This window comes from Oncorhynchus clarkii, chromosome 32, assembly GCF_045791955.1.
Source record: "Oncorhynchus clarkii lewisi isolate Uvic-CL-2024 chromosome 32, UVic_Ocla_1.0, whole genome shotgun sequence".
Lineage (NCBI taxonomy): Eukaryota > Metazoa > Chordata > Actinopteri > Salmoniformes > Salmonidae > Oncorhynchus > Oncorhynchus clarkii.
In genome coordinates, this window is record NC_092178.1 from 31,139,120 (window position 1) to 31,166,903 (window position 27,784).

The following is a 27,784-nucleotide window of genomic DNA, read 5'->3' on the forward strand; positions in this document are numbered from 1 at the left end:
AGTCAGAACTTGTGTCTAACATGACTCAATTTGATGACAGCGTCAAGTGGGAATGTCAAGCCCAGTGTTGCCAACTCCTCAGTAAGGAAAGTAGCTATTGGCTGTCCTAAAAGTTGCTAAATGACATCACCTAATTTGCATAATTGACCATGTGCATGTAATTGTGATGGACGCTGTAGAGGAATAACGTCGTGGGAGAGACAAAAAGTGAGTAAAAAACACCCTAAATACGTTTAGAACTACAAATGAACTCAGGCACACACACAGTGGACAAGGTGAGTAAGTGATTTGTTTTTGTGCAGTGATTTATTTTAGACAAAGAACATTTTACATCTACATCCCGCCCTGAATTTAAACCAGGGCGGGATCAGCCGGTGGCAGCTTCCTGCATGTGCGATTCATTTGCAGTCTGGATGTGGAGGGGTGAACATCTCCTGCTCTGACTGCAGCTGGGAGGGACTGCTGTGCGAGGACTGGGCCGCCTGTGAGTGCTTTGGGACGGAGGTGGGACCCACGGCAGCACGCGCTGCTCGTTGAGAAAAGAACGATACGTGCTTTCACGTCAGAGTCTCTAAAGGTCTCCAACAACACCAGAAAAAGTCGCTAGTCGGTTTTTTGAAAATGTGTCGCTAATACTCGCTAAATATAGCGACTAAGTTGGCAACACTGTATGTGTTGCAGAGTAATCTTTGAGAAAAAGATCCGGTAAACCGGAAAGCACAGGGGCATCTCCCTCATACCCGCACCGCTAACAAACTGATGAGACCGCAGCTAAGCAGAGAGCGTACTAAACAGAGAGCGCAGATGAACTTGGCCAAATCAATTCCAGTAATTCATGAAATAATTATACATTTACTTTGACACGTCGCAACCCACCATACGTTAAGACTGGGCTGGGTTTATTGTATGAAATCTGGTGGTTTGGGGAAATAAATCTTTACAAAAAGCGATAGTGTCAGGAAGAGTGTCCATGATGTGTCTATGAATGTAGAGATAGATGGAGATAAAAGTTTGAGTGTTTTTTTGCAGCTTGTTCCAGTCGCTAGCTGCAGCGAACAGAAAAGATGAGCGACCCAGGAATGTGTGTGTTTTGGGTGAGGGTTGTAGTAGGTATCTCCTAACTACTGGTGCTGGCCTGTTTCACCCTCTACAACCACTGTGATTATTATTATTTGACCCTGCTGGTCATCTATAAATGTTTGAACATCTTGGCCATGTTTAAAAAAAATGTTTTTACCTTTATTTAACAAGTCAGTTAAGAACAAATTCTTATTTTCAATGACGGCCTAGGAACAGTGGGTTAACTGCCTGTTCAGGGGCAGAACAACAGATTTGTACCTTGTCAGCTCGGGGATTTGAACTTGCAACCTTTCGGTTACTAGTCCAACACTCTAACCACTAGGCTACCCTGCCGCCCCATATAATCTCCACCCAGCACAGCCAGAAGAGGATTGGCCACCCCTCAGAGCCTGGTTCCCTTCCTTTCTAGGGAGTTTTTCCTAGCCACCATGCTTCTACATCTGCATTGCTTGCTGCTTGGGGTTTTAGGCAGTTTCTGTGTAGCGCTCTGTAACATAGGCTGATGTAAGAAGGGCTTTATAAATACATTTGATTGATTGATTGTGACTTTACACATTGCACTCTTTTAGAGGTAGTTAGCAAACCAGGCCAAAGACCCCTCAGAGACACCAATCTTCCTTAACCAATCCACAAGAATGGAATGGTCTACCTTATCAAAAGCTTTGACCTAGTCAATAAAGATAGCAGCACAACATTCCTTAGAGTCAAGGGCAGTTGTGACATAATTTAGGATCTTTAAAGTTGCAGTGACACATCCATAACCAGAGCAGAAACCAGATTGCACATCAGAGAGAATACTATAGACACCAAGAAAGCCAGTCAGTTGTTTGAGTTTTTCCAACACTTTTGATAAACAGGGCAAGATAGAAATTGGCCTATAACAATTAGGATCAAAGCTTGATCTCCCCTTTAAATAAAGGACGCACTGTGGCTGCCTTCGAAATACTGGGAACCTCCTCAGAGAGGAGAGAGAGGCTCGGTGGTGACATGGGCTGCAACCTTAAAGAAGAAAATATCTAAACCATCTGACCCAGATGTTTTTATTAGGGTAAAGCTTAAGAAGCTCCTTTTGCACTTCAGACTCAGTGACCGCCTGCAGGGAGAAGCTGTGTAGCGGGGCAGGAGAAAAAGAGGGAGGAGCATCAGGACTAGTCGCATCACACCGAACTCAAACCGGGCTGAGCACGTGTGCCATGGTGCATAAATGTACTTTGTCCCCCCACACCAAACGCGATCACAACACGCAAGTTAAAATATCAAAACAAACTCTGAACCAATGACATTAATTTGGGGACAGGTCGAAAAAATTAACATGTATGGCAATTTAGCTAGTTAGCTTGCACTTGCTAGCTAATTTGTCCTATTTAGCTAGCTTGCTGTTGCTAGCTAATTTGTCCTGGGATATAAACAGTTGTTATTTTACCTGAACTGCACAAAGTCCTCTACTCCGACAAATTAATCCACACATAAAACAGCCAACCGAATCGTTTCTAGTCATCTCTCCTCCTTCCAGGCCTTTCCATCGTTGAACTTATATGGTGATCGGCATCTAAACTTTCATAGTATTACGACTACCGGGAAAACAGTTAGTCTTTCAATCACCCACGTGGGTGTTAACCAATGAGGAGATGGGAGAGGCAGGACTTTCAGCGCGATCTGCATCAGAAATAGAAAGGAGTTCTATTTTAGCCCTTGGCAACGCAGACACTCAATGAAATGTTTAATCAATTAATAATAAAAATACTAGTTGAAAGAAAAACCTGGTGACACAAGGGGAAAAAATTAAGTAACTCTTGTCTAGCTGTACAAAGAACTAAAGATTGTTAGGAACGGTTAGTAAAAACAAAATACTAGTTTAAAAAACTTGGTTAGCAAAGGTATATTATTGAAAGGACACGTGTCTAGCGACCTCTTCAATTAAAACATTACAGAATTTCGTATTTTTATTATCTGTAATTTGTATTGACTAAGGTGGCCCCAACCAGGACTAAAACTTAGGTCCAGCAACTCTCAACCCAACCCCTTAGCCAATACGCCAAATGTTCCGTAACAAGATCACAAGGTGTTGGATTAAGGTAAGCATACCCCTTTAGCCTGCATTTGCACAGGCACAAAGGAGGGATGGGGAGACAGGACAGAACAGTTTTATAAAAAGTATTAGAACCGTAAAACATTGTTTGCATGTTTTATTAAATCATTGTTGCAAAATACAAGAGCAGTCATTCTTTTTACAAGTATTTTCTCTTCAATGGTATAAGTATACATTTTAAAATGCAAACATGGCAGCATAGATACATTTTATGCACATGGTAGTGGGGAAGAGCATTGGACGATAAGTCCATATTTGTTTAAATGAATGCCGGTAGCTTTCTCATTAGCATGAGACTTTCTTGCATGTTCATTAATGGGGACAAAGAAAAAACATGACACAAGGAGGAGAGATGGAGAGGTCTGAGATATCATGGTGGAGCAATAACCAATAAGGGAGAGTGAAGAGTTGGATAGCAAGGACGGGGAGATGGTTGTTCAGATAATTGATGGAAATCAGGCAAAAACAAAGATTCCACGGGAGGGGAAATTGGTGCAACAAGCAAGACCAGAGAACGCCAGGAGGAATAGCAGTAAGGGGAAGGGGAATGAGTAAGGGGAATGAGCCGAGGCAGATACAAATGTTTCAGCCACCAGAGGGCAGAGGTGAGGAAATTGTGCATGGCGATTAGTGCTAAAGAGAAGGATGTAGAGAGATCAATACCAAACTGCAGAAATACTACTCACCCACAACATTATTCATTGCTTTCAAACAACTATCAAACCATTTGTTACACCTTGGTGCACACTTTCTTATTAGTCTGGTTGTGCTGCAATGGTGTTTTTACATCCAAGTACATTGCTGACAACAAAACTGCATTTAGCAGTAATAGTTTAAATATGAGGGTCATTATGAACATTCATTACAATTCATGAGGAAATACAGCAGTGTGGTGAGGGGCATTCCAGTTTAAGTTCCGCATTTATTGAAATTAAAAAAGGCATACTGAGAAAACGAATACCGATATTCAAATAGACAGAAAACAAATAATTTCCTTTCACACAAAATGACTAGTTTGATTACATCTTAAAAAAAATCTGATTTTAGGCCACCATAAGTAAATGGTTGTCTCAGATAAACAAATTCGTAGCTATCCTACAAAACGTATATACAATATTGGCAACAAAATAATAGGTGCAGTAATTGCATTTTAAGAAACATTGTATTGCTCGTCTTCTGTGCACATAAATCCAACCTGTTTTAGAACACATACTGTAGTGAGTGCAGTTTTACGCTTAATTGTTCAGCTTACTTCCTTAATTTCTCCAAAATAAAGCAGATTAACAAACATTTACATACTAAAAATGACACTTTCAAACATGAAGTTAAATACTTTTTCACAAAATAAAAATCTGTGTGCTTGTTTTTAAAAAGGTCAAAAAAATTAATAAAATACAACTTGAGGCACTTCAATGGTATGGACTGTGAAAATAGGCTTTGCTAAAATAATTGTGAAGGCTAGTTAGCAACAGTTAGCCAATTCAAGATGTTGACATCCTAGGAACCCACGGCATTATGCATACTCAATGTAGTGTGTGTATAGTACAGGTATGTTTGTAACTTCTGAAAAGCTGGGTTGGTAGTGCTATAAACAGCATTCGTGACCTGATTGTCAAATGATAAAGTAATCCCCTTTTCCTTGTTGACAAAAAAAAAAATCAAATATTGTACAGAAATTCCTCAACAAAAGATCCTTTGAAAATATTCTATAATGTACAAGCTAGTTCAACCGGTTGATGTTTCAATCAGAACAAAAATAAAAAATACCAGAGGTAACAGTTTACATTTTCCTCGGTTTTATCTTTTGCCAAAATTGTGAAACTTGAAGACTGACAACATGATTTGTGTTTTCATTTCAGCTTCCAACAACTCCATGATAAATGTAAACCAATTGACTGCAGTGTAGTCCATCAGTGGGCCAACAGGGATGAGTCTATGAGTAACTTGCAATAACTGTCAAAAGTTTTAGAACACCTACTCATTCAAGGGTTTTTCTTTATTTTGACTATTTTCTACATTGTAGAATAATAGTGAAGACATCAACACTATGAAATAATACATATGGAATATGTAACAAAAGTTAATTAAACAAATCAAAATATAGATTTTAGATTCTTCAAAGTAGCCACCCTTTTCCTTGATGACAGATTTGCACACTTTTGGCATTATCAGGTGTGCCTTATTAAAAGTTAATTTGTGGAATTTCTTTCCTTAATGCGTTTGAGCCAATCACTTGTGTTGTGACAAGGTAGGTGGGTATACAGAAGATAGCCCTATTTGGTAAAAGACCAAGTCCATATTATGGCAAAAACAGCTCAAATAAACAAAGAGAAACAACAGTCAATTACTTTAAGACATGGTCAGTCAATACAGAAAATGTCCAGAATGGAATGTTTCATCAAGTGCAGTCGCAAAAACCCATCAAGAGCCATCATGAAACTGGCTCTCAGGAGGACCACCACAGGAATGGAAGACCCAGAGTTACCTCTGCTGCAGAGGATAAGTTCATTAGAGTTACCAGCCTCAGAAATTGCAGCCCAAATAAATGCTTCACGGTGTTCAAGTAACAGACATCAACATCAACTGTTCAGAGGAAACTGTGTGAATCAAGCCTTCATGGTCAAATTGCTGCAAAGAAACCACTACTAAAGGACATCAATAAGAAGAAGACTTGCTTGGGCGAAGAAACACGAGCAATGGACATTAGACCGGTGGAAATTTGTTCTTTAGTCTGGAGTCTAAATTTGAGATTTTTGGTTCCAACCGCTGTGTCTTTGTGAGATGCGGTTTGGGTGAATGGATGATCTCCGCATGTGTATTTCCCACTGTAAAGCATGGAGGATGAGGTGTTATAGTGTGTGGGGGGGGCTTTGCTGGTGATTTATTTACAATTCAAGGCACACTAAATCAGCATGGCTACCACAGCATTCCATCTGGTTTGGGCTTAGTGGGACTATCATTTGTTTTTCCAACAGGACAATGACCCAACACACCTCTAGGCTGTGTAAGGGTTATTTGACCAAGAACGAGAGTGATGTGGTGCTGCATCAGATGACCAGGCCTCCACAATCCCCCGACCTAAACCACATTGAGATGGTTTGGGATGAGTCGGACTGCAGAGTGAAGGAAAAGCAGCCAACAAGTGCTCAGCACATGTGGGAACTCCTTCGAGACTGAAGTTGATTGAGAGAATGCCAAAAATGTGCAAAGCTGTCATCAAGGCAAAGGGTGGCTACTTTGAAGAATCTCAAATGTAAAATATATAACACTTTTTTGGTTACCACATGATTCCATATGTGTTATTTCATAGTTTGTCTTCACTATTATTCTACAATGTAGAAAATAGTAAAACATTGAATAAAAACCCTTGAATGAGTAGATGTTCCAAAAACTTTCGACCCGGAAGTGTACATTGGTTTAACTTCATCTCAAACAAATGTTCAACCCATCAACGAAATCCATCCTGCGAAAATACCTTGCCATCAAATGCAACTACTTTTATAAGCCTAATAATGGCTCATAATACATTTTCAGAAGATTATCTTGTAGCTCAGTTGGTAGAGCATGGCGCTTGCAGTGCCAGAATAGTGGGTTTGATTACCGGGACCATCAGTACGTAAAATGTATGCACCCATGACTAAGTCATTGGATAAAAGCGTCTGGTAAATGGCATATATAATAAGATAGAGAAGGTTTTCAGAGATAGAGATCAACTAAAATCATGCTGCTGATGCTTGTTGCAATTGACTCAAGATCAAAAAAATAGTTTACATGCTGTTAAGAGTTTGGGGTGTTTGTTTGTGCTTCTTTTTTCTTGTGCTCATCTTCATCATCCCCTAGGAATAGCAGGGGGAACATTCCGAGAATGCATCCGATTGTGACTCCAATGCCTTTTCCCTGAGAATAATGCATGTCTATTAGGTTATCATAACTCTTTGAACATGGATAACTAGTAACCCAGCCATCCTCTAAATATCTCAATATATATATGGCCAGTTTCTCATAACCAGATGAAGATTTTTAGTCCAGTACTAAGCCAGCCCATAAAGATCATTTCTAAACACTCACCATGTGCGAGCTAACCCTGGTCTGCCACATGTCTGCCTGCTTGGGGGTCAAGTCAGGAACCTGCATCCCTAGCCTGGAAGCTAGGATTTCCACGTATCCTGCAAGACTGCCCACAGAAGGACAATATAAGAAACCCAGCTATGGTAGTCATGTACATTTTTTATTACCCTTCCATTTCAAGGTCAAATTTGAATTTTCACAGAAAAGAAATTCACACACTCATTTCATAATCATACCCCCCCACCCCCGAAGTACTTGCACAGCTTTGATAGTTCTATCACAGTCTAAATATTAGACCTAACGGAGGAGTGGTTGGTCCTCTTACCCAAGTCCAGCCAGGTCTGAAACCAGGTTCCCAAGAGCTGCAGCTGTAACAGAAGGGGAATAACAGGGATTTATGCATAGTCTTTCAACCAAACGATTCTCAAAATCAGTTCAAAATGTTTCAATACAACTGCTCCTGTTCTTCTGATCTTTGTTTAAACACGTAACAATGCTGAAAGGCTGTTGATACCTAAAAAATAAAATTAAAGTTCAGCCACTGTCTCTACAGTTTGCAATTAGATCAGTGTACTGAATTGTATTATCACTCCATTTCATTAGCATCAGGGAGCTCTCAAAAGTCAGCCACAATATTGACCAGCCCAAGGAACTACTTAGATCTGGCTGCTTTAAACCCTGATAGCATCGTGAAAACGCTGCTTGTGCATCACACTGGGATAAGGAGCAACCATAAATTGCACTGGGGTGAGGATGTGTAGTGGCACTATATAATAGCACTTGGTAAATTATGGATGAGATGAGCCAATTTCAAGCACAATGAATTCAAGTAGATCGATGTGTATTAACATGAGCCAGCATTAGACAGCGCTGACTATGAGAATTGGATTTGGCAAGCATCTATATGTTCTTGTACTCACTGATTAAACCATTATTTCTTGGATAGTGGTGATAATGCAAAAGTGAACCCCAAGGTGCTAGAGTGGTCCAGGAATTCAGTTCCACACACTAGTGTTGCATCCCGAAATGCGTTTTTGTTTTAGTGCACTAAAAAGTATTTTGGGGAGCATAAGCAGAATGTGAGTATCTCAGTCTAACGAATCCAAAACCTTGCAAAAGCAGTTGTTTGGGACTGATCAGATGTGCTCAGTGGTCAATCAGTTAAATACAGATTAATTTGGCATGAGGGAAACATAGTCTATTCTAAACAAAAGCATCCCACAATTCTCGGGAGATGCTTTGGCCCAATTGTAATAGCTGCCGTAGCCATCAATGGAAAAAAAGATATCAAATAAACAAAAGTATTTGTCAGTTGAATTCCATGCAGGGACAGTAGCCTACATGCTTCCAAAAAAGTAGCCTACAAAATCTATCAGGCCCCATAGTGGAGAGTAAAATGAATGCCATCTGTCACAGGATGTGGAATATACTAGACTGGGTATACCATCATCACCTTCCAAATCAGATGGTCGTCCCAATATGTACTTTTGGTTTCAATCTGAAATCAGGACTGGGGTATCTTTTGATGTGGGATCCACAGCAACAGTTAATGTACCCCATTGGTAAGAGGCTATCTAGACTGTTTATTTTGCTCTTTTGGTTATACTGTAAGATAATTGACCCCTGTAAGGGTGTTTTTTAAAATGTTATTTAACCTTTATTTAACTAGGCAAGTCAGTTAAAAACAAATTCTTATTTACAATGACGCCTACACCGGCCAAACCCGGACGATGCTGGGCCAATTGTGCGCCGCCCTATGGGACTCCCAATCACGTCCGGATGTGAAACAGCCTGGATTCGAACCAGGGACGCTTCCTGCACTGAGATGTAATGCCTTAGACCGCTGCACCACTCAGAATGTTGAAGTATTCCAAGTCGACTAATGTCCATGGAGGGAGCTGCTGCTACATTTGAATGTTTCAGATCACAATCAATCTTACCTGCCATGGTCGATAGTCCAAAGGTGACCCCTATAGACAACTCAATCTGGGTTCCCTAAAAGTCAAAAGCAGAAATATTACAATTGTTTCTTGGTGTTAGATATTCATGTTGACTTCCAAAAACAAAACAAATCTCAATTCATCCTCCCATAGAACATCTACAATGTAAAATACAAAATACATTTCAAATGCTAATTTAAAACTAAACGATATGTAAATTCAACCACCTAAAAAAGTCATACCACTTACTGCCGCAATCATGATGGCATTGTCCAGGAAGCCAAAACCAATGAAGGGGATTGCATTGTGTAGGAGCACTGCAAGCAAAATTGTAAAGAATATTAAAAATAAAAAATTTCTTATAGTTTGCTGCTAAAATCAATCTGTCTTGGGAGTTGTCTCCATCATATGAATAGGAATGTTCCTGTTGAGTGATGCGAGTGACTGACACTTACCCTGTCACTAAGTGACTCACACATGCTTGTTTGTGCCTGCCTGTACTATATGTTTATGGGGGCAATGTACTACTGACAATTTCTATACTGTCAAACAGCTTGGCAAAAACTAGCTCAGTACCACTGTTCGAAAGCTGACACTGTCATTTTCAATGGCTGACTCGAACATCTCCCTACACACACACTATATTGTTGGTTATTTTGAGATAAATAGCACTAGAGTAGAGCGACTGGGAAACAAAGCTGATGAGACAATTAGAGACTCTTTTCCAAGGTGTATAATGTGGCTACGGAAGGGACGACCTCTTTGATCCCCACTGTGAAAACTTTTGAGCTATAAATATCTCTATGGTACAAAAAACATTTTATTCATACTTTGAGTGACATGAAAAACTCTTACCGTATCTGATCTGAGCTTGAGTAAGCGGTGAAGTTTCTTGCGTCTCTGAAAGGCAAGAACATCAAAAACAAACATTTATATTTGCAAAGTTATGTGCACTTGGGGAGATCTTTCAGATCCTAATCCACCATCATTTTTTCTCTCCCAGAAAGCTGGGCACAGATGTGTTTCTGCAAACATTCCAGCATATTATTCACTGTATAGGCCTAACGTTGAATGAACTACTCCGCTCTAGCCAAGAGGTGCCAATATTCAATGGGAGAAAAAAATCTTGGGTAGGATATTGAGTAAATGTGTTTCTGTGTTAAGTTATTGTACTACTAGTCAGTCAACTGTTTTGTGGGAGTGAATGTGGACAGGCATGCACGTCTCCCATTACTCATCATATAACGGTAGTTTTTCCCCCCCATTCATTAGTAGTAGTCAGGTGTTGGAACCGGTTTAGGGAACAGAAAATACAAATTATTAGAGGAACAGAATCAAAACTGTAAATTAAAGTCCCGTCCCCCCTAAAGGCTTAGACTTTCAGGTTAAAAAGGAACGACATAAATCGGGTACTTTTTGGGGGTTCCAACTGGTTCAGAACTTTATTTTGCTGGTCGTAACAGTGGAACAGAAACAAAAAAATAAATAATGGTACTGTTCAGAACGAAGCGATTGGAAAATTATTTTTGGTTCCAACCCCTGGTTGTGATAGTAGCAGCATGGGTCCAGAATGGAAAGGTGATTTATTTCCATGTCTCATTAATGAGATTGAGTTTGCAATTCCAGTTTTAGATGCATTTGGTCACTAGAGCGGGTTGCACTCTGGGACGGTGGCCAGGTGCATCCTGGGTGAATTATGGGAGACAAATGCCTTTAGCCCCAATTGGGTCCTTCATTAAGAGTTCAGTTTTAAAAACAAACACACAAACCCCAGCACAGCGCTAAGCAGATTCACAACTCTAAATGTGACCATGGTTGGAATAGGTCAAAGATGCTCCCTTGAGACAGAGGGGTTGGGGCGCTATTTCTGGAGGGGTAACCCAAGACTAGGGTGAGGTGACCCCCAACTGACGCAGTTAAATGGGGATGGAAATACAATTGATGTCATGAAATAGCCTACTTATTAAATCAAAAGCAGCAGGCCAGACTGCTCATGAGTGCACAGCCGCTCATAAAAGAGAATAGGTTTTCAGTGTGGACTATAGAAGCCACAAACTTATGTTGCGACTGAAAGAAAATTGCTTGAGGGAGAGTGAAAAATGGGACGTGAATGTCCAGAGATTTTTACCTTTGTCGCTCTAAAACCAATAATAAACATGTTGGTAGTGGCTGAGGAAACAACACCATCTGGCACAACAAAGGCTTATGGTTTGATTTCATTTCTGTTGACTCATGGGGGGAAAAGACTGGGCGGATGGGAAAATATCCCAAAACTTCTATGACTCCAAAATTGATATCTGTGCAATCTGCAGCCAGTAGATGTTCAATGAGAAATAGCATAAGGCTACATATGTCATCTGCCACTCCAATGTCCTCCACTTCATTCATTTCAGAGGAATCAGTGAGACCTAGACAACATAATTTTAGAGCGATATCAACACTGCATTCTAAATTGCCTTTCTGAACAACTGGCACAGCAGGCAGCAGTGCTGCGATGATAGGTTGTTTCCCTCAGAGCTTAGCTGGAGTGGTGCATCTGCCTCTGCCTAATTACAGAGCTGTCTATTCATCTCGTCTGTGGCAATCGTCACCATCTGCCAGCTGTCACAGTTCTGAGGAACTGGCACTTCTCCAGCAGCCAACACATCAGATAAGAGTAGCTGTACCTGCTGCTAGGAACCAAATTGGAGAAGAGGTGTGTTTGTGTCTAGTCTCTGATGGCCAATTTAATCTCCATAAAAGCAGTGAAAGTAAATATATCCTAAATTAAATTGGAGAGGAAAAAAGGAGATATGTGCCAAGATGTTTTGTTTGCCAGTGAACAATGGGCAATGCAGCCAGATGCCATAGAGATTGTAAAATGACTACATAGCTCAAAAAAGCCTGAAATCTGCTAAAACGATTTGACTGAAATTGGAGTTGCAGACAAGACTATTAATTGCTTTTTAATGGCTTCTACAGGAGGGAAACTGCATTTATTCAACACACTTCTAACCACTCCAAATTAAAAATCAATTTATTATTGGTATATTGGCATAAAATGCTGAGACATGGTCTTGCCATTACAGATTTGGTGCTGGGTGAACAGACAATCATCCCTTGATCTGTTCATTATGATGCTTGGCACATAGTTGCATTCTTGTTTGGATAACAGGGTTATCATTTCAAAGAGCCCATTACTACAACGCCATACTGCCTTGATATTCAATGCAATTTCTGTGTTAAAAGCTGTTCAAGCTGATGTCGTAATCACAAGGCTTACAAATAGTGACAAGATTGTCAAAAAAATTACTAGAAAGTTATTTGAATCACTAAGCGACTCTCCTGGGGATTTCTTGTTGAACATGAAGACAGAGTGACATGGAACAAGGCAACAGTATCCGACGTTCACATCTCAAGACAAGTGACTACAGTGCATTCGGAAACTATTCAGACCCCTTCCCTTTTCCACATTTTGTTACTTTACAGCCCCCTTCAGGAACCCCCTTCAGGAGCTAGCCAGCTAACTAGCTACTAGTCAGTTAGCCACTGCTACCAGTCATCACCGTTAACTCGGACATCTGCCAGCCTCAGCCCGGTCAATTCCTGCCAGTCTGCACAGCACGATATCAACCCAGAGCATATCGGATTGCTTTTCTCTACCACATCTCCGGATTCCTACCGCAAGCTCTGAACCTTTACTCTGGATCATCGCAGCTAGCTAGCTGCTATCCAAGTGGCTACTCCTGGCTAACGTCTCTATCCCGAAGCAAGCACCAGTAAGCCTGGAGCTAGGCCCATCTCCTGACAACCCGAAGAGAGCCATGAGACAATTCCTGGGCCTCAATAACTTTTGCAAATTGGCCTGGACCCTTTGCTGCCGACACGGAGCCCCGCCGAGCCATCACGACTGGTCTGCCGACGTAACTGTCCGAGGGGGTTTCAACAGACTCTCCTGTTGCGATGTACCCCTGAGACCCATCTGCTAGCTGTCAATCGGCGTGTCACCAGCTCGCCTAGCTACTCACTGGACCCGATGATCACTCGGCTACACATGCCTCTCCCTAATGTCAATATGCCTTGTCTATTGCTGTTTGGTTAGTGATTTTTTTCTCTCCTTATTTCACTGTAGAGCCTCTAGCCCTGCTCAATATGCCTAAGCTAGCCCTTTTGTTCCACCCCCCACACATGCGGTGACCTCAACGGGCTTAAATGGTGCCTCTAGAGACAAAACCTCTCATCATCACTCAATGCCTAGGCTTACCTCCACTGTACTCACATCCTACCATACCCTTGTCTGTACACTATGCCTTGAATCTATTCTTCCGCACCCAGAAATCTGCTCCTTTTACTCTCTGTTCCAAAAGCTCTAGACGACCGGTTATTTTAGCCATACTCTTATCCTACTCCGCCTTTGATGTAGAGGTTAACCCAGGTCCTGCAGCCTCCTGCATCCCTCCCATTCACCAGGCGCTCTCATTTGTTGACTTCTGTAACCGTAAAAGCATTGGTTTCATGCATGTTAACATCAGAAGCCTCCTCCCTAAAATTGTTTTATTCACTGCTTTAGCACAATCCGCCAACCCGGATGTCCTAGCCATGTCTGAATCGTGGCTTAGGAAGACCACCAAAAACCCTGAAATTTCAATTCCTAACTATAACATTTTCTGACAAGATAGATTGCAACTTCGCCCCCTTTGGCAGTTCTAATGCAAAGATAGCCTGCAGAGTTGTCATACTATCCAGGTCTGTGCCCCAAAAAACCGAGCTTCTACTTTTAAAAATCCACCTTTCCAGAAACAAGTCTCTCACCGTTTCCGCTTGTTATAGACCCCCTTCAGTCCCCAGCTGTGTCCTGGACACCATATGTGAATTGATCACCCCCCATCTATCTTCAGAGATCGTACTGTTAGGTGACCTAAACTGGGATATGCTTAACACCCCGGCCGTCCTACAATCTAAGCTAGATGCCCTCAATCTCACACAAATTATCAAGGAACCTATCAGGTACAACCCTGAATCTCTAACTATGGGCACCCTCTTAGATATCATCCTGACCAACTTGCCCTCTAAATACACCTCTGCTGTCTTCAACCAGGATCTCAGCGATCACTGCCTGTGTGCGTAATGGGTCCGCGGTGAAACGACCACCCCTCATCACTGTCAAACGCTCCCTAAAACACTTCTGCGAGCAGGCCTTTCTAAATCGATCTGGCCCGAGTATCCTGGAAGGATATTGACCTCTTCCCGTCAGTAGAGGATGCCTGGTTGCTCTTCAAAAGTGCTTTCCTCTCCATCTTAAATAAGCATGCCCCGTTCAAAAAATGTAGAACTAAGAACATTAGCATTAGCATCAAATAGCCCCCCAGTCAGTTAGAAAAGCTAAGGCTAACTTTTCAAACAGAAATTTGCATCCTGTAGCACTAATTCACAAAGGTTTTGGGACACTAAAATCCATGGAGAATAAGAGCACCTCCTCCCAGCTGCCCACTGCACCGAGGATAGGAAACACTGTCACCACCGATAAATCTACGATTTCAATAAGCATTTTTCTACGGAGGACCATGCTTTCCACCTGGCTACCCCTACCAACATCTCAGCACTCCCTGCAGCAACTTAAGGATGGGAAACAGTGTTACCCTTTACAATGAAAATCTGTGAAGTTATTTGATTTTTTACAAATTATCTTTGAAAGACAGTGTCCTGAAAAGGGTAAGTGTCTTTTTTTGCTGAGTTTATGTTCCTTCCCGAAAACATAGCAAAACGACAATCTGTTTCAGTAACTATCATTAGTTAGCTAACTATATAGCTAGGTGTCATCTAAAATAACGCTAATTTATAAGAGTTCTTATTTGATTGACAATAAGGATTAGCCACAATAGTGAACGCTGCGGTTAGCCTTCAAAATAAAAGTATGGCATAATTCTATTTGTATTCATTTGCATCACTGTCAATGACATACTTTTATCTTAAAGGCAAACCGCAAATTACACTATTGTCCCTAATCCTTATTGTGGCTAGCTTCACAACACATAACCCGAGCCTCACTAGCCAGATGAAGCTAGCTGGCTGCTTATGAGGTTAGCTTTGGGCAACAGGGTTAAGTAGCTGGCTAGCTATTTCTTTTCATAAACTGGAGTTCAATTTTAATAGGCGAACAACAAGTGGCAACCTTGCTAATACTTACTCACAAGGATTCCTAAATACTTGCGAAGAATAATGAAAATGACTGCAGTTTCTACTGGTCATTGTTTTCAGGCTGGTTGTATTGGTGCAAGCTAGGTATCACGCTAAAGCTAGCTAGCTACTCCAGAAGTTGCGGTCAAACAAATGATGCTTTATTACCAACGTGGTATCGTAAACACATAGTTCGTGGCCGGTGTTTACAGAGTTTCTTTATACAACTTTGACAGTGCTACTGTATCTTTTTTGACACGCAAAGACCCAAACAGCATTCCATAGTATGTATGTTGTGAAGCTAATAGCAGTGACGCTATTACTGTAACTCCGGTAGGGCAACATCTGAAAAATTGTGTACCGGTGCTCGACCAGTCGGCAAAAGCCAATATCACCCACGACAGAGAACGGTTGATTGTCAAGGGCAATGAATTCCATTATCTTGGCTTTAATGGATTTTGCCTTTGAGTTGTCTTGCAGAAATGTTCTTACTCTTTCAAATGACTGCTCGATTCACACAGCAGACATCGTGTGGGCTAGGTTAGGAATGCTGTGTTGCACATGTAGCGCAAAATGTTATGTGGCGTCATTACGTCATATAGTTGCACAGTAGCTTTGACATCAGTTTTTATCTTTGCAGTTAAACTAGACATTGGGCCGAAACCGATGTTGGCATTTTTAGCTAATATCAGCCGATTCCGATATGTTCACCGATATATCATGCATCCCTAGTAGAAATGGTAAGATAAATTGGCATTCCACATGAGAAAGTTTGCAGACTCCTCATGTAGCATATTACTGATATCTTCAGGAGAGTAATGGCAGAAACTGCGAAAGAAAGCAGGGGCGGGAGGAGAATAGTTGGGTTCTGGTTAAGTTTTTTTTCTCTTCTGCTTATCTAGATCTCTGACGCCCTCAAGGCATCAAACCGTAAGCTTAAAGCATCAGACAAGCTCAATGGATATAGTTGATTTTATTAAAACACATAGGGTGTGTCTATGTGGAAAAATATGAGTACATTTGTTTTTGCAATCGATTGGTTGAAGGAATAGACGACTTTCGGTCAAACAAGTTTTTTTGTTGTTTTTTTAAAAGTCGGAGACAGCCCTAGTATTGAATTGGTCAAAAGTTTGGTATATGGTCCCAAATTCTTATCACGCAATAATTACTCCAAGCTTGTTGGATGCATTTGCTTTTGGTTGTGACACTGCGGAGCCGGCAGAGAGATAACACTCAGAAAACATACCTCAATCCAGGCATGAGAAATGCATTGTATTCTGAATAGTCACAATATACCAAATATTACACAGAAGTACCGTCAATCTTATCTGTTTCACAGTTGGGGTACGTTTTCCAACTCACGCTGGCTCTACCGCATCTTAATCTAAATCTGGAATCCTATTCATCCCCAGTGCAGCTGTAAGCAAGGGGTCTGAAATCTATTCTGGCTATAGAAATGGGAGAGGGGGCAGGTTACAGGCAACGCCTTGGAAAGAGGTATGAATCATAAGTGGCCTCCATGCTGGTGTCTCCTAACCCCACCCAAACGCCTTGTGAAAATGTTGCTTTCTATTTGAAAAGGAGCAACACGCCCACCATGATTCTATATATATTTTAAGCATGCTTAAAAGATTAACGTTTTGACTTCAATGGCCTTCTTTTAACCTTGCTTTAAATAAAACAAATCATGTTCAATGGTGGGCGAGCGTTGCGCCTATTCCCTTTCAATGATAGCAATTTTTGGCTGCACCCCTACTCACTCTGGTTGGGCGCCCTCCACTTATTTCTACTCATCTCTGAAAAATGTTGACTTTAATTTATCTGAAACCATATCCATTAGTGACCCTTTAAATTGGACATAACTTGATTACAATAACTGTTTGTTTTTTTATCCTACCTTGTGCTATAGCTATGGACTCAAAGCTCTGCAGTTCTTTGAGTAAACATGTTCTTTCTTTGGGGTGAAGGCTGTAGATGAATTCTTTTGCTCTTTTTGGAGAGTTCAGGTGCTCCCGCTGCTCGTTGAGTCCGAGCGTTCCCATCCAACAGCTTTGCACGTGGGACACCTTCAAAACCTTTCCGGCAGTGACACTTTCCAGCACTGCTCTTGCTGAGACTGTGTATCCTAGAGTTCTCTGAAGACAAAGCTTGAACATTGTGGCAAAAGGGGCAAATGTGTTGTTCGTACAAATAAAAAATGGTGTATCTCAAAAGCCTTCAAATTAGATGGATAGGTTCTCCTCCAGTTTGACATTGAACAGCACTGCCAACCAGCCAATTCGAAAAACTAGCTAGCTTACTGTACCAAGGTGTTTGCTGTAGTAACGTAAGTAGCCAACATTGAACGCGTTAGCGTAATCATTTGAGAGCAGTCAAACTAGCTAAACCACACTAGCAAGTAAAGTTAAACTAGCTAGCTATTATTGCCAAGTTGCAACGTTACTTTGTAGATAAAGTAATGCCCATGCAAACTCTTCTATTATTTTGGAAATACTAATGTAGTTAGCAAACTGCAGTCGACTCCTGTTGCATTTCTGGAATAATAGATTACTAAATGTGCTTGGCAAGACAGAGCAGTTCGCGAAAGGAAAACAATAGCTAGCTAGCCAACTTAAGCTAATTGCACAAAACCGCATGTCACCAAAGACTCTGGCATGCCTGCCAATATGAGTCGACGATCCGTAAGAAAATAATATTGTGGCGTCGCCACAATTTTTGGCTTGAGAAAAAAAACAATTTCACTGCAAACGTCCGTGCAACTCCTCAGAAAGTCTTGATATGGCCCAAAAAACTGATCTCAATGTTATGAGCCGAGTCATCGACTGGAAGCCTTCCTCGATTACTTCCACTTGCGACCCATGTAGTTGTTTTTCTCCCAAATACCGTATGGTTTTTCTTCTCGTGTTCTTCCTCGATCATCATTTACTACATTGAGCTGACATTTTCACATATCATAGATATATTCATCTAGCTAGATTAATTATTCTTGCTACCACGTCTCCAGAGATATTTGTTGGTCCAAGTTTCATCATGACTGAGCTCCGCCTCGAGTAGTAGTAAACCACATCTCCCAAAATGCAACACAAAACGTATTAAATTTAAATGAATCAGTCATTACAAAATTTAAATGTCCAATGTATCATACATTCGGCTAAATGGGTAATAAAATATCCAACAACTAGGGAATCATCACATGCTGTCTGTTTGTAAGACAAAGTTTATAAAAATGCTGTAATGTTACCACCTTGTGGTATAAAACAGGATGCGCTACTCAAATACACCTGAATGGATTTCTGAAAATATGTAAATACCACGGGAGTCCTCTTAGATTTAGGAACTTTACAGTCTTGACAGTCAGACTGATCAAACAACAATGAACATGTAGTCTCTCTCTCCCTCAGTTATGCACATCAACAACAAGATAAGGGACATTAGCTAAACCATCTAAAACTTTCAGCAAGTTGCCCGTTAAAATTGCACTGATAAATGTGGAATTGTAGCCTACTCGTCCTACTGCAGCTTGCCTGCCAATGCAATAATTATTGTCCCAACCAAACTCCCACGCTAACTGTCTAAAGTTGGCTAACTTTCTAGCTACTTCCAGACACAAATGAAAGAACGCCTTACTCTGACCATTTTAATCGCCCTAGTAGAGCTGGTTTGGCTGTTTACATGTTAGGCAAAAAAAAGTAATAGTTATGTTTACTGACACCGGTCATATCTAGCAGGTGTTGTGCGTTCGTAAATTCAGTTATTCTGCGCCCTGACACACAGACGAGAGCGCTCTGAAAATCAGTGTAGATAGATAGCCTGAGTGAATTTGCGAATGCAAGAAATGTACTAACTGGATAACAGTTGTTCAAGTTTTTGCTAGCTAACCAAATGACATCTGCATCTCTAGCCATCGAAAAACGATATGAGGGGAAAAGGTCAGTCACTCACCCACTCCTCCAATGACATGACATCCTCCTAGCAGCTAGCTAGGCTCAGTGTTTTTAACTTGGTACATCAATTGATACTAGTTTATTGGTAATGGTAATGGTAATGACTGACCTGTGATCATTGCCCTTCGTTACATTCGTCCGTTTTTGTCCAAAATATTGAGTCATTGAAACTGAAAGTGCATCCCGAATGGAGGTAGCAAACAATGTACCAGGCCAGCTGTGATTTACAACCTGATAGCAATATTTTGTGGACTATCAAGAAATGTATTGGTGAATTATATTAATCTGGCAGTCACCTCCATCCATCTATTCTGCCAACAATGCCTAAGTGTACATCATGGAATGTTGAGTAAAATATAACCTATTTTTAAAACCTCTTAGTTGGTTTTATAGCATGAACTGGGAATTTGATATTGTTTTACTGATATTAAGGTTTTTCTGTTTCATATCTGCAAAGTAGTTAAAACGCTGCCAGTTCAACTTTAAAGGTGCGGTGCACTGCTTTGGTAAGAAGAAAAATAATGCCAAAAAAATATTGTTTTAAAATGGTTTATATTCATATTTTTCAGGCGGTGCTGTAGCACCCTCAGCACCCCTACTTCCCGCGGCTATGGCTACAACTATTTGAAGTGAGCTAGTTGAAATGCAGAGATCATTTAATTAACACATGGTCTGATCAAAACATGGTGCAATTTCAGTTTCAAGGTATGAGTGACTCCACTGAGTAAAGTACAGTCAAAACACTTATTTGAATACAACATATTTTCTAAGGGAACGTGTTTTTATTACATGTACAATAACGTACACAATTTAACCAAGGTCACACAAGAGACCAGTAGTAATGATAAGAGGTATATCAGTGATTACAGTAGCACGTCACGTTTTAATTAAACCTCTTCTTAGCGCGGCGCTGCGGAACCCCTCTCGGCTCCCAGCTTACCTTCTTTCAGCAAAACAGCAAACACATGACCAACGGCATCCCTACAAAACACGAGGAATGTGGGTCTCACACTGAACTGCACCTCTTGGGACACCCAACCACCTAGGCACACTCAGTCATAGCAATTACACCTCTGCAGCTAGCCCAAAGACAAACAAGAAAGGAAACAAATCTAAAAAGAGAAAATAAATGACATCCCTGATATTGAGAAAATTGTTTTTAACTTAAATATATTTAATATATTTCTCTCTAAATTCTGATCAGTCCCCATTAGAGTCTGTGTCATCATTAATATAGTCTTCCTCTATAGGCGTTTCCCTGTTCTGTGTCCCCCACTCATCCTCGTCATACTCAATACTGTCATTATCCTCCAGTAGTTCATTCTCAGGCTCAGCCCCACCTGCGGCTGCTTCGTCCTCTGCCCCGCCGGGCGCTGCAAACTGGCCTACATCCCCGCCTGGCGCCACGTAGCCGTTGTTGTTGGAGAAGGGTGCCTTGTCCCGGACCTCCTCCTCAATATACACCTTCTGGTGGCACATGGGACATGTGTCCTGGATGTAGAGCCACTTACGGAGGCAGAGTGCGTGGAAGTAGTGTTGGCATGGGGTGATGCGCGCAGACGTGGCAAACTCCTGGTAGCATATAGCGCAGACGTCCTCAATGTCGCGCAGCTGGTCGCCCTTCACCTCCGGCAGGGAGTTGATCTTCTTGACGGCCGTACGCCGGTTGATGAAGGTCTTCCAGCCGTTCTTAGCCTGCAGGTAGATGTTGAAGTAGGCGTGGAGGCACATCATGCAGGCGCGGATCTTGCTGCCCGCCTCAAACATCATGGTGTAGGCGCCGTTGCCAAACATGATGACGCCAAAGACAAACTCGATGACGCTGCCCATGGAGCGCACGTAGTAGACGTAGTCGTCCAGCTTCTCCCACAACACGTTGTAGTAGCCATCCACCATAAAGAGGCCGTAGACCGTCAGCGAAACCACCACCTTGAGGCAGAGCTCCACGCAGAAGGCAGTGACGGCAAACAGCCAGGTGTTGAGGGCATAGTGGTGCCACAGGGCGTAGCTGAGCACAACAGGCAGCACAAAGAGACAGAGCGACACCAGTAGAACCGGAAAGTGGCGGCGGAAGGAGGAGACGTGCGAGGCACTCAGCGACATGAGCACGGGGTCCGTCATGCCATGGATGAAGTGCAGGATGGCAGTCAGCAGAAGGCACATGTTGCGGCTGAGCCGCACCAGCCGTTCCTCAGGGTCCAGACCACTCAGGCCCGTTTGCAGGGCCAGGATGAAGAAGAGAACGGGTGCCACGAAGCCCAGCCGCTTGTCCTCCTCCTCGGTGGAGCCGATGAATGCTAGGATGCTAAGCCCCAGGTAGTGCGCGATGGAGGAGATGACGGCGCTCATGCCCAACACTGTCAGCATAGAGTCACAGCCGCTGATGATGAGGTTGCTGAACAGGTCCCAGAAAACGTCCCACGTCAGGTAGCTGTGGTCGCCGCTCTCGTGCCGCACCACTTTGACCACGTAGACTAGGATGATGGCCTGCACTGTCATGCGTGTGAGCCAGAAGACACGCAGCACGTCCGGGAAGCGGATCCTCTTCCAGGTGTCCTCCACCAGAAGCTGCAGCCCGTAGATGCGGTACATGTGACGCACCAGCAGGTAGACATAGCGGCAGGAGTAGTAGAACCACTTGAGCTTAAGGGCCAGGCACACAGCTGTGTTCAGAGCCAGTGCCAGGCCAGAGGCCACCGCTACCAGTTGCCGTACGTCCACGGGAAGCTCGATTATGAGTCCCAACAGCGGAATCATGATATCCAGGACCATAAGAGCCGCAAACACAGACTGAAGGTTTAGCAGCACCACATAGCCCATGCCAAAAAGGAGTTGCACCACAGCCATGCCCAGCCATAGGGTGGGCCCATTTCGTGGGAGGAGTCTGAAGCCCAGCGCTGCTTTGTAGTAGGCGCTGTAGAAGTCTATGTGAGATGTGGCGTAGTAGTTGATAAGAACGGCCGCCACTCCCAGGAGCACAGCGAAGAATAGTGTGTAGACCTTGAATAGGGCCTTCTGTGATAACACCAGGACTACACTGGAGACCGTGATACCTGAAACAAATTGAAACCATATTGTCAACATACAAATTGTTTCTGCAGTGCATGCAACAACAAAAATGTTTTACCTTCATGCCATCACAAGAAATAAACCCCCTACTGTATAACAAGTATTGATTTATGATAAGGTTTAGATCTACAGTTAGCTGGAGAGGAATCAGTCATTTGGCAATATCTTACTGTTTAGGCAAAATATTTGCCAGAAAATACCGACCCTACCATTAATCTTCGATGTATCCGTGTGGATAAAGGTCTAATGGAGTACAGTGGCATATCCCATCAATGCATCGAGGTATGTTTTCCGACCCATATCTCACGCCGGCTCCATGGTGTCTTAATGTAACCATGATTGCGTTCCTACCCCAGTGCAGCTCAGTGTAAACAACCACAACAGTAGGGTCGGATTCTTCTGGCAAGGCAAACTAAAAATGTGTCTGAAAAACATTACATAGGTCTAAATGACATGTTTGCAAGGAGGGAGTAGTATGTATGGTACACTACATGGCCAAAGGTATGTGGACACCTACTAGAACATATCATTCCAAAATCATGGGCATTAATATGGAGTTGGTCCCCCTTTAGCTGCTATAACTGACTCCACTCTTCTGGGAAGGCTTTCCACTAGAAGTTAGAACATTGCTGTGGAGACTTGCTTCCATTCAGCTACAAGAGCATTAGTGAGGTCAGGCATCGATATAGGGCGATTAGGCCGGCTCGCAGTCGGTGTTCCAATTCATCCCAAAGGTGTTCGATGGGGTTGAGGTCAGGGCTCTGTGCAGGCCAGTCAAGTTCTTCCACACCGATCTCGACAAATAATTTCTGTATGGACCTCGCTTTGTGCACAAGGGGCATTGTCATGCTGAAACATGAAAGGGCCTTCCCCAAACTTTTGCCACAAGGTTGAAAGCACACAATAATTTAGAATGCTGTAGCGTTAAGATTTCCCTTCACTGAAACTAAGTGGCCTAGCCCGAACCATGAAAAAAAGCACCAGACCATTATTCCTACTCTACCAAACGTCACAGCTGGCACTGTGCGCATTTGGGGCAGGTAGCGTTCTCCTGGCATCCACCAAACCCATATTTGTCCATGGGACTGCCAGATTGTGAAGGGTATTCATTACTCCAGAGAACGCATTTCCACTGCTCCAATGACGGCGAGCTTTACACCACTCCAGTCGACACTTGGCAATGTGGCTGCTTGGCCTAGAAACCCATTTAATGAAGCTCCCAATGAACAGTTATTGTGCTCACGTTGCTTCCAGAGGAGTTTGGAACTCAGTAGTGAGTGTTGCAACCAAGGAAAGACGATTTTTACTGTACAGCACTCGGCAGTCCCGTTCTATGAGCTTGTGTGGCCTATCACTTCACGGCTGAGCCATTGTTACTCCTAAACGTTTGCACTTTACAATAACAGAACTTACAGTTGACCAGGCAGCTCTAGCAGGGCAGAAATTCAAAGAACTGACTTGATGGAAAGGTGGCATCCTATGACGATGCCACGTTGAAAGTCACTGAGCTCTTCAGTAAGGCCATTCTACTGCCAATGTTTGTCTATTATGGAATGGCGTTTGGATAAAGCTAGCTGGCTGCTTATAACATTAGGCGGTCGAACAAATAATGCCTTATTACCAACGCGGTATTGTAAACACATTGTGGCCAGTGTGTGCTTGTTTGCAGACTTTTTTAGTACAGTTTGACAATGGTGGCGCTTGGCTTGCACATGCACTATTTGACAATCAGGACCTGGGTATGACTGCATGTCATAATAATTTAACACGTTCATTAATTTTGTACATAGTTATTACACAGTGATTACACTCACTCGTATTTCATATGTCACAACGATTCATCGATATGTATGCTATGATGCTGGTAAAGTTGTCTCGCGCACCTGCCCTTCCCCAAGCTCTGGACAGTGCTGGTCGTAAAAAAGCTAGCTAGCTGATGGATGCAAACAATGTTCTTCCCCAAAAACGACAATCTGTTTCAGTAGCTATATAGTTAGCTAGCTAACTATATAGCTAGGTGTCATCTAAAATAACCCTAATTTACAAGACAGTTATTATTTGATTAATGGTGGTCGGACCCATCTATGTGAAGCTAGCCACAATAGTGGACTTTGTGGTTAGCCTTCAAAATTGACAGTGATGCAATTGAATACAAATAGAACTATGTCATAATTGAATAGATCATATTAAACGAGGTTGGAATGTTATTTGAAATCAAAAGATAATTTGTTAATTTGACAAAAATCACACTATTAGAATTACACTGGGCATACTTATTTCACTGGTCCAGCCTTACCTATGGATTGTGGATATATGAAATGGGGTATTAGTCTACTCAGTGACACCCAGAGAACATTAGTAGAGTAGCTCTTATTGCAGGACTCTGAAACAACTTAATTGAGGCACATTTATTGTGTATTGAACACTAATTCAGAGGAAAAACAATACTGTGTTGATGTTTTGAAGTCTGAGGACGTTGGGAAAAAATGTTGGGTGTTGAGTAGACTGACACCCCATTTCATTGATCCCCAATCCTTAGGTAAAGCTGTACAGTGCAATATGAATGTCAATACACACAATATGCTGACTGGGGAGCTGATTTCACACAGTCACAGTCCCGCGATAAGAACTTCAACGCTAATATGTGCGTAAACTCTTCACAGTTGTGTTCTGAGGGTGTCACAGAGTAGACTGATACCCCATTTCATTGCTTCACATTCCAACCTTGTTTAACATCATCTCGTCTAAATATGGCATGATTTCACCAATTGTAACCTTCTGCATCGCTTTCAAAAAGAGGTACTTTTATTTGGAAGGCAAACCGCAAATTCCACTAATGTGGCTAATCCTTATTGGCTAGCTTCACAACACATAACCCGGTCAGGTCGAGCCTCACTAGCCAGATGAAGCTAGCTGGCTGCTTATAACGTTAGCGTTTGGCGGTCGAACAAATAAGGCCTTATTACCAACGCGGTATTGTAAACACATTGTTCGTGGCCAGTGTGTGCTTGTTTGAAGACTTTTTTAGTACAGTTTGACAGTGGTGGCGCTTGGCTTGCACGTGCAAATTCAGAACATACAACAGAATTGTGTTATTTGACGTGTCAAATTAAAAGCTTATTTAACGCGTCAACGAGTGTTATTTGACATGCATCTAAAGACCCAAGCGACGTTCCATAGTCTACGGAGACTACATGCATGTGTGCTCGACTTTATACACCTGTCAGCAACGGGTATAGCTGAAATAGCTAAATCTACTAATTTGAAGGAGTGTCGACATACTTTTATATATATAGTGTAACTTGTATACTAGGTAGGTAGGCTGTTTGTCACGCAAACATTGTGTTGGGAAAAAAGGCACATTGAGTTCTGCAAGCTAGTTAGACGTTTGTTTGACATCTAAACATGTTTGTCTGACAGTATTGACAAGACAAAATGAAGGCCACACCGTGAACTATTTGTCCTTTATGGACAACTGGTTTAGCTTATTCTTCACAAGTTTAACTACTTGGCCCTAAGTAAAATATCTTAAGACACCTGGCTGGCATTCATTTGTTAGATAGACAGGCATATGACCAAAATATTAGTTAAAGCGTTAGTTGGCTAGCTAACTGTACTAGGAAGCATACAATTCGTTGGGGTAGAGTTATTAGCTACCTAGCTGGCTAACAACTGCGCAAAACAAGATCTTCGAGTTGTTATTGCTGGTAAATCGGCTTTGGAAGGAGTGGACTGTAGTCGAGGCCCTTCGCCATTTACGTGGGGCAGCTCAGCCACCCTGATGTGTACAATAGTAACTAACTAGCTGTCAAGAGGGTGGTACTTGCTCGCATGTAGGTGTCCAAAACGAATAATTATCTTACCCATGACTCGGATTAAAATCTTCCCCGCTGTCCCGGCCCATCCTGACCCAGGATCATAGTAAGAGTTAAAAATGGCGTCGATAATAAAGATGCAAGGGACGCGAAGTGCCACATCCAGCACGGTCAAGGCTTGTTGGCCGATCCGGACATTAGCTGATGCCATGGCTTACGATGTAAGTCCTTGGAGGACTCTGTCACTCCGTTTTAGAGTTTAAAAACCCCAACTTCTGGCTTCTTTCAGTTTCAACTTCCCACACGTTATTTAACGGGGTCCGTACAATCCGCCATCTTCGCCTGTTGCTATGCAAAGAACGCGGAAGTTGCAAATCTTTTTTGAACCCCCTCGGACACAGATAGAACAACGAGACACATATTTCACCGGATGTACAAATGTGAAGCATCCGGTTGGCATTTCCTTTCCCTACCAAATATGGTGGTGAGAAGAAGCCCAGTGGCAGGCTGTGGGAAAGATGGAGCAAGATGGATTTGGCAAACAAGTAGCGAATTTTCTCATATATGAAACATTTGATCTCAGTACAGTTTTCTGTTTTCAAAACTATAATATGTTAAGAACAGAGTGGACTAAGTGTTGTAGATTTTATCCTTTGCCAAAGTTTCTAAAAGTTGCGTTTTTTAGAAGGGGTGCAAAGGGCAAATTGAGTTATTGCACACACGAACTTCACAGAGTAGGCGTTCCCTAACGGAAATATGCTCTGCCCACCTCATTGCTTGTTCTTCCCACTAGGATTCATTTATCCCATTTGAAACGACAGGCCGTGGCCTATCTTGCGTTAGTTATTAAAAATATTTGCCTCGGACGTGAAAAGGTGTGGCCTGTGACATTGTCGACATGCCGTTATGGCACTTTCAAGACAACAGGGAACTCGGGGAAAAACCGAGGTCAAATCATAACGTCAGTGATATTCAGGTCTGAACGTTGGAGATCTAGAAAGATCTGTCGTTCTGCCCATGAACAAGGCAGTTAACCCACTGTTCCTAGGCCGTCATTGTAAATAAGAATTTGTTCTTAACTTACTTGCCTAGTTAAAAAAAAAGAACCACAAGTTGGAGATTTCTGAGTTCCCAGATGTTTTGAATGAGATATTACAGCTGTTGAATAGCTGGCTTTCAGCAGCTTTCAGTATATCACTAAAAACATTTTAATGTATGTTTTTGCAATCGATGATGGTTCACTTCCAACTCTCCCTGAAACATAATTAAATGCATGAGGGGGTTCTTGCTCAATCTAAACACACACAGATCAGTCAAATGACACCTGGCATGTTGATTAATTTAGGGGCCGATTCAGACTTAGGAAATGTACACCTTTCCTACGCACCTCTCAGTATTTGATATTCAGACTACCTTATGCAGTCACATAATGTGCTTTGCAGGTGTGGCTACCTTGCGAGCTCTGATCAATTTCATTCAACCACTGAAAACCCTCCCACTTACTGGCCAACAGATTTTCGCGTGGAGTTTTCATTCAATAGGGGTTTCAGCACATTTACAGTGGGGAGAACAAGTATTTGACACACTGCCGATTTTGCAGGTTTTCCTATTTACAAAGCATGT

At 42.2% G+C, this 27,784-nt stretch overlaps 2 protein-coding genes across 3 annotated transcripts; both read right to left on the bottom strand.

Moving 5' to 3' along the window:
- Positions 1-3,249: 3,249 nt before the first annotated feature.
- On the bottom strand, positions 3,250-18,405 carry LOC139391729 (transmembrane protein 65-like). 2 transcript variants are annotated; one of them, XR_011629604.1, is made up of 8 exons: positions 17,231-18,405; positions 10,033-10,077; positions 9,427-9,494; positions 9,178-9,232; positions 7,563-7,605; positions 7,238-7,343; positions 6,569-7,066; positions 3,250-5,146 (listed from the first exon to the last, which is right to left on the bottom strand). XR_011629604.1 is itself a non-coding variant. In XM_071139228.1 (7 exons), exons 1-7 carry the CDS (start codon positions 17,487-17,489, stop codon positions 6,947-6,949), a joined length of 696 nt encoding a protein of 231 aa, XP_070995329.1. In that variant the 5' UTR covers positions 17,490-18,405; the 3' UTR covers positions 3,250-6,946. The 2 variants fall into 2 exon arrangements, 1 of the variants encoding a protein (XP_070995329.1); XM_071139228.1 differs by having other exon boundaries at positions 3,250-7,066.
- A 1,634-nt stretch (positions 18,406-20,039) lies between these two features.
- LOC139392355 (E3 ubiquitin-protein ligase RNF139-like) lies at positions 20,040-26,516 on the bottom strand. Its single transcript, XM_071140288.1, has 2 exons — positions 26,210-26,516; positions 20,040-22,330 (listed from the first exon to the last, which is right to left on the bottom strand). The coding sequence occupies exons 1-2, from the start codon at positions 26,370-26,372 to the stop codon at positions 20,478-20,480; spliced, it is 2,016 nt and encodes a 671-aa protein (XP_070996389.1). The 5' UTR covers positions 26,373-26,516; the 3' UTR covers positions 20,040-20,477.
- Between the last annotated feature and the right edge of the window lie 1,268 nt (positions 26,517-27,784).

Coding starts and splice junctions, on each gene's coding strand:
- LOC139391729 (XM_071139228.1), bottom strand. CDS start 17,489: ATGTTCAAGCTTTGTCTTCAGAGAACTCTAGGATACACAGTCTCAGCA. Junction 7,344..7,562: donor TCAGACCTGGCTGGACTTGG/GTAAGAGGACCA, acceptor TTCTGTGGGCAG/TCTTGCAGGATACGTGGAAA. Junction 7,067..7,237: donor CCAGGGTTAGCTCGCACATG/GTGAGTGTTTAG, acceptor CATTATTCTCAG/GGAAAAGGCATTGGAGTCAC.
- LOC139392355 (XM_071140288.1), bottom strand. CDS start 26,372: ATGGCATCAGCTAATGTCCGGATCGGCCAACAAGCCTTGACCGTGCTG. Junction 22,331..26,209: donor GATTTTAATCCGAGTCATGG/GTAAGATAATTA, acceptor AATTTGTTTCAG/GTATCACGGTCTCCAGTGTA.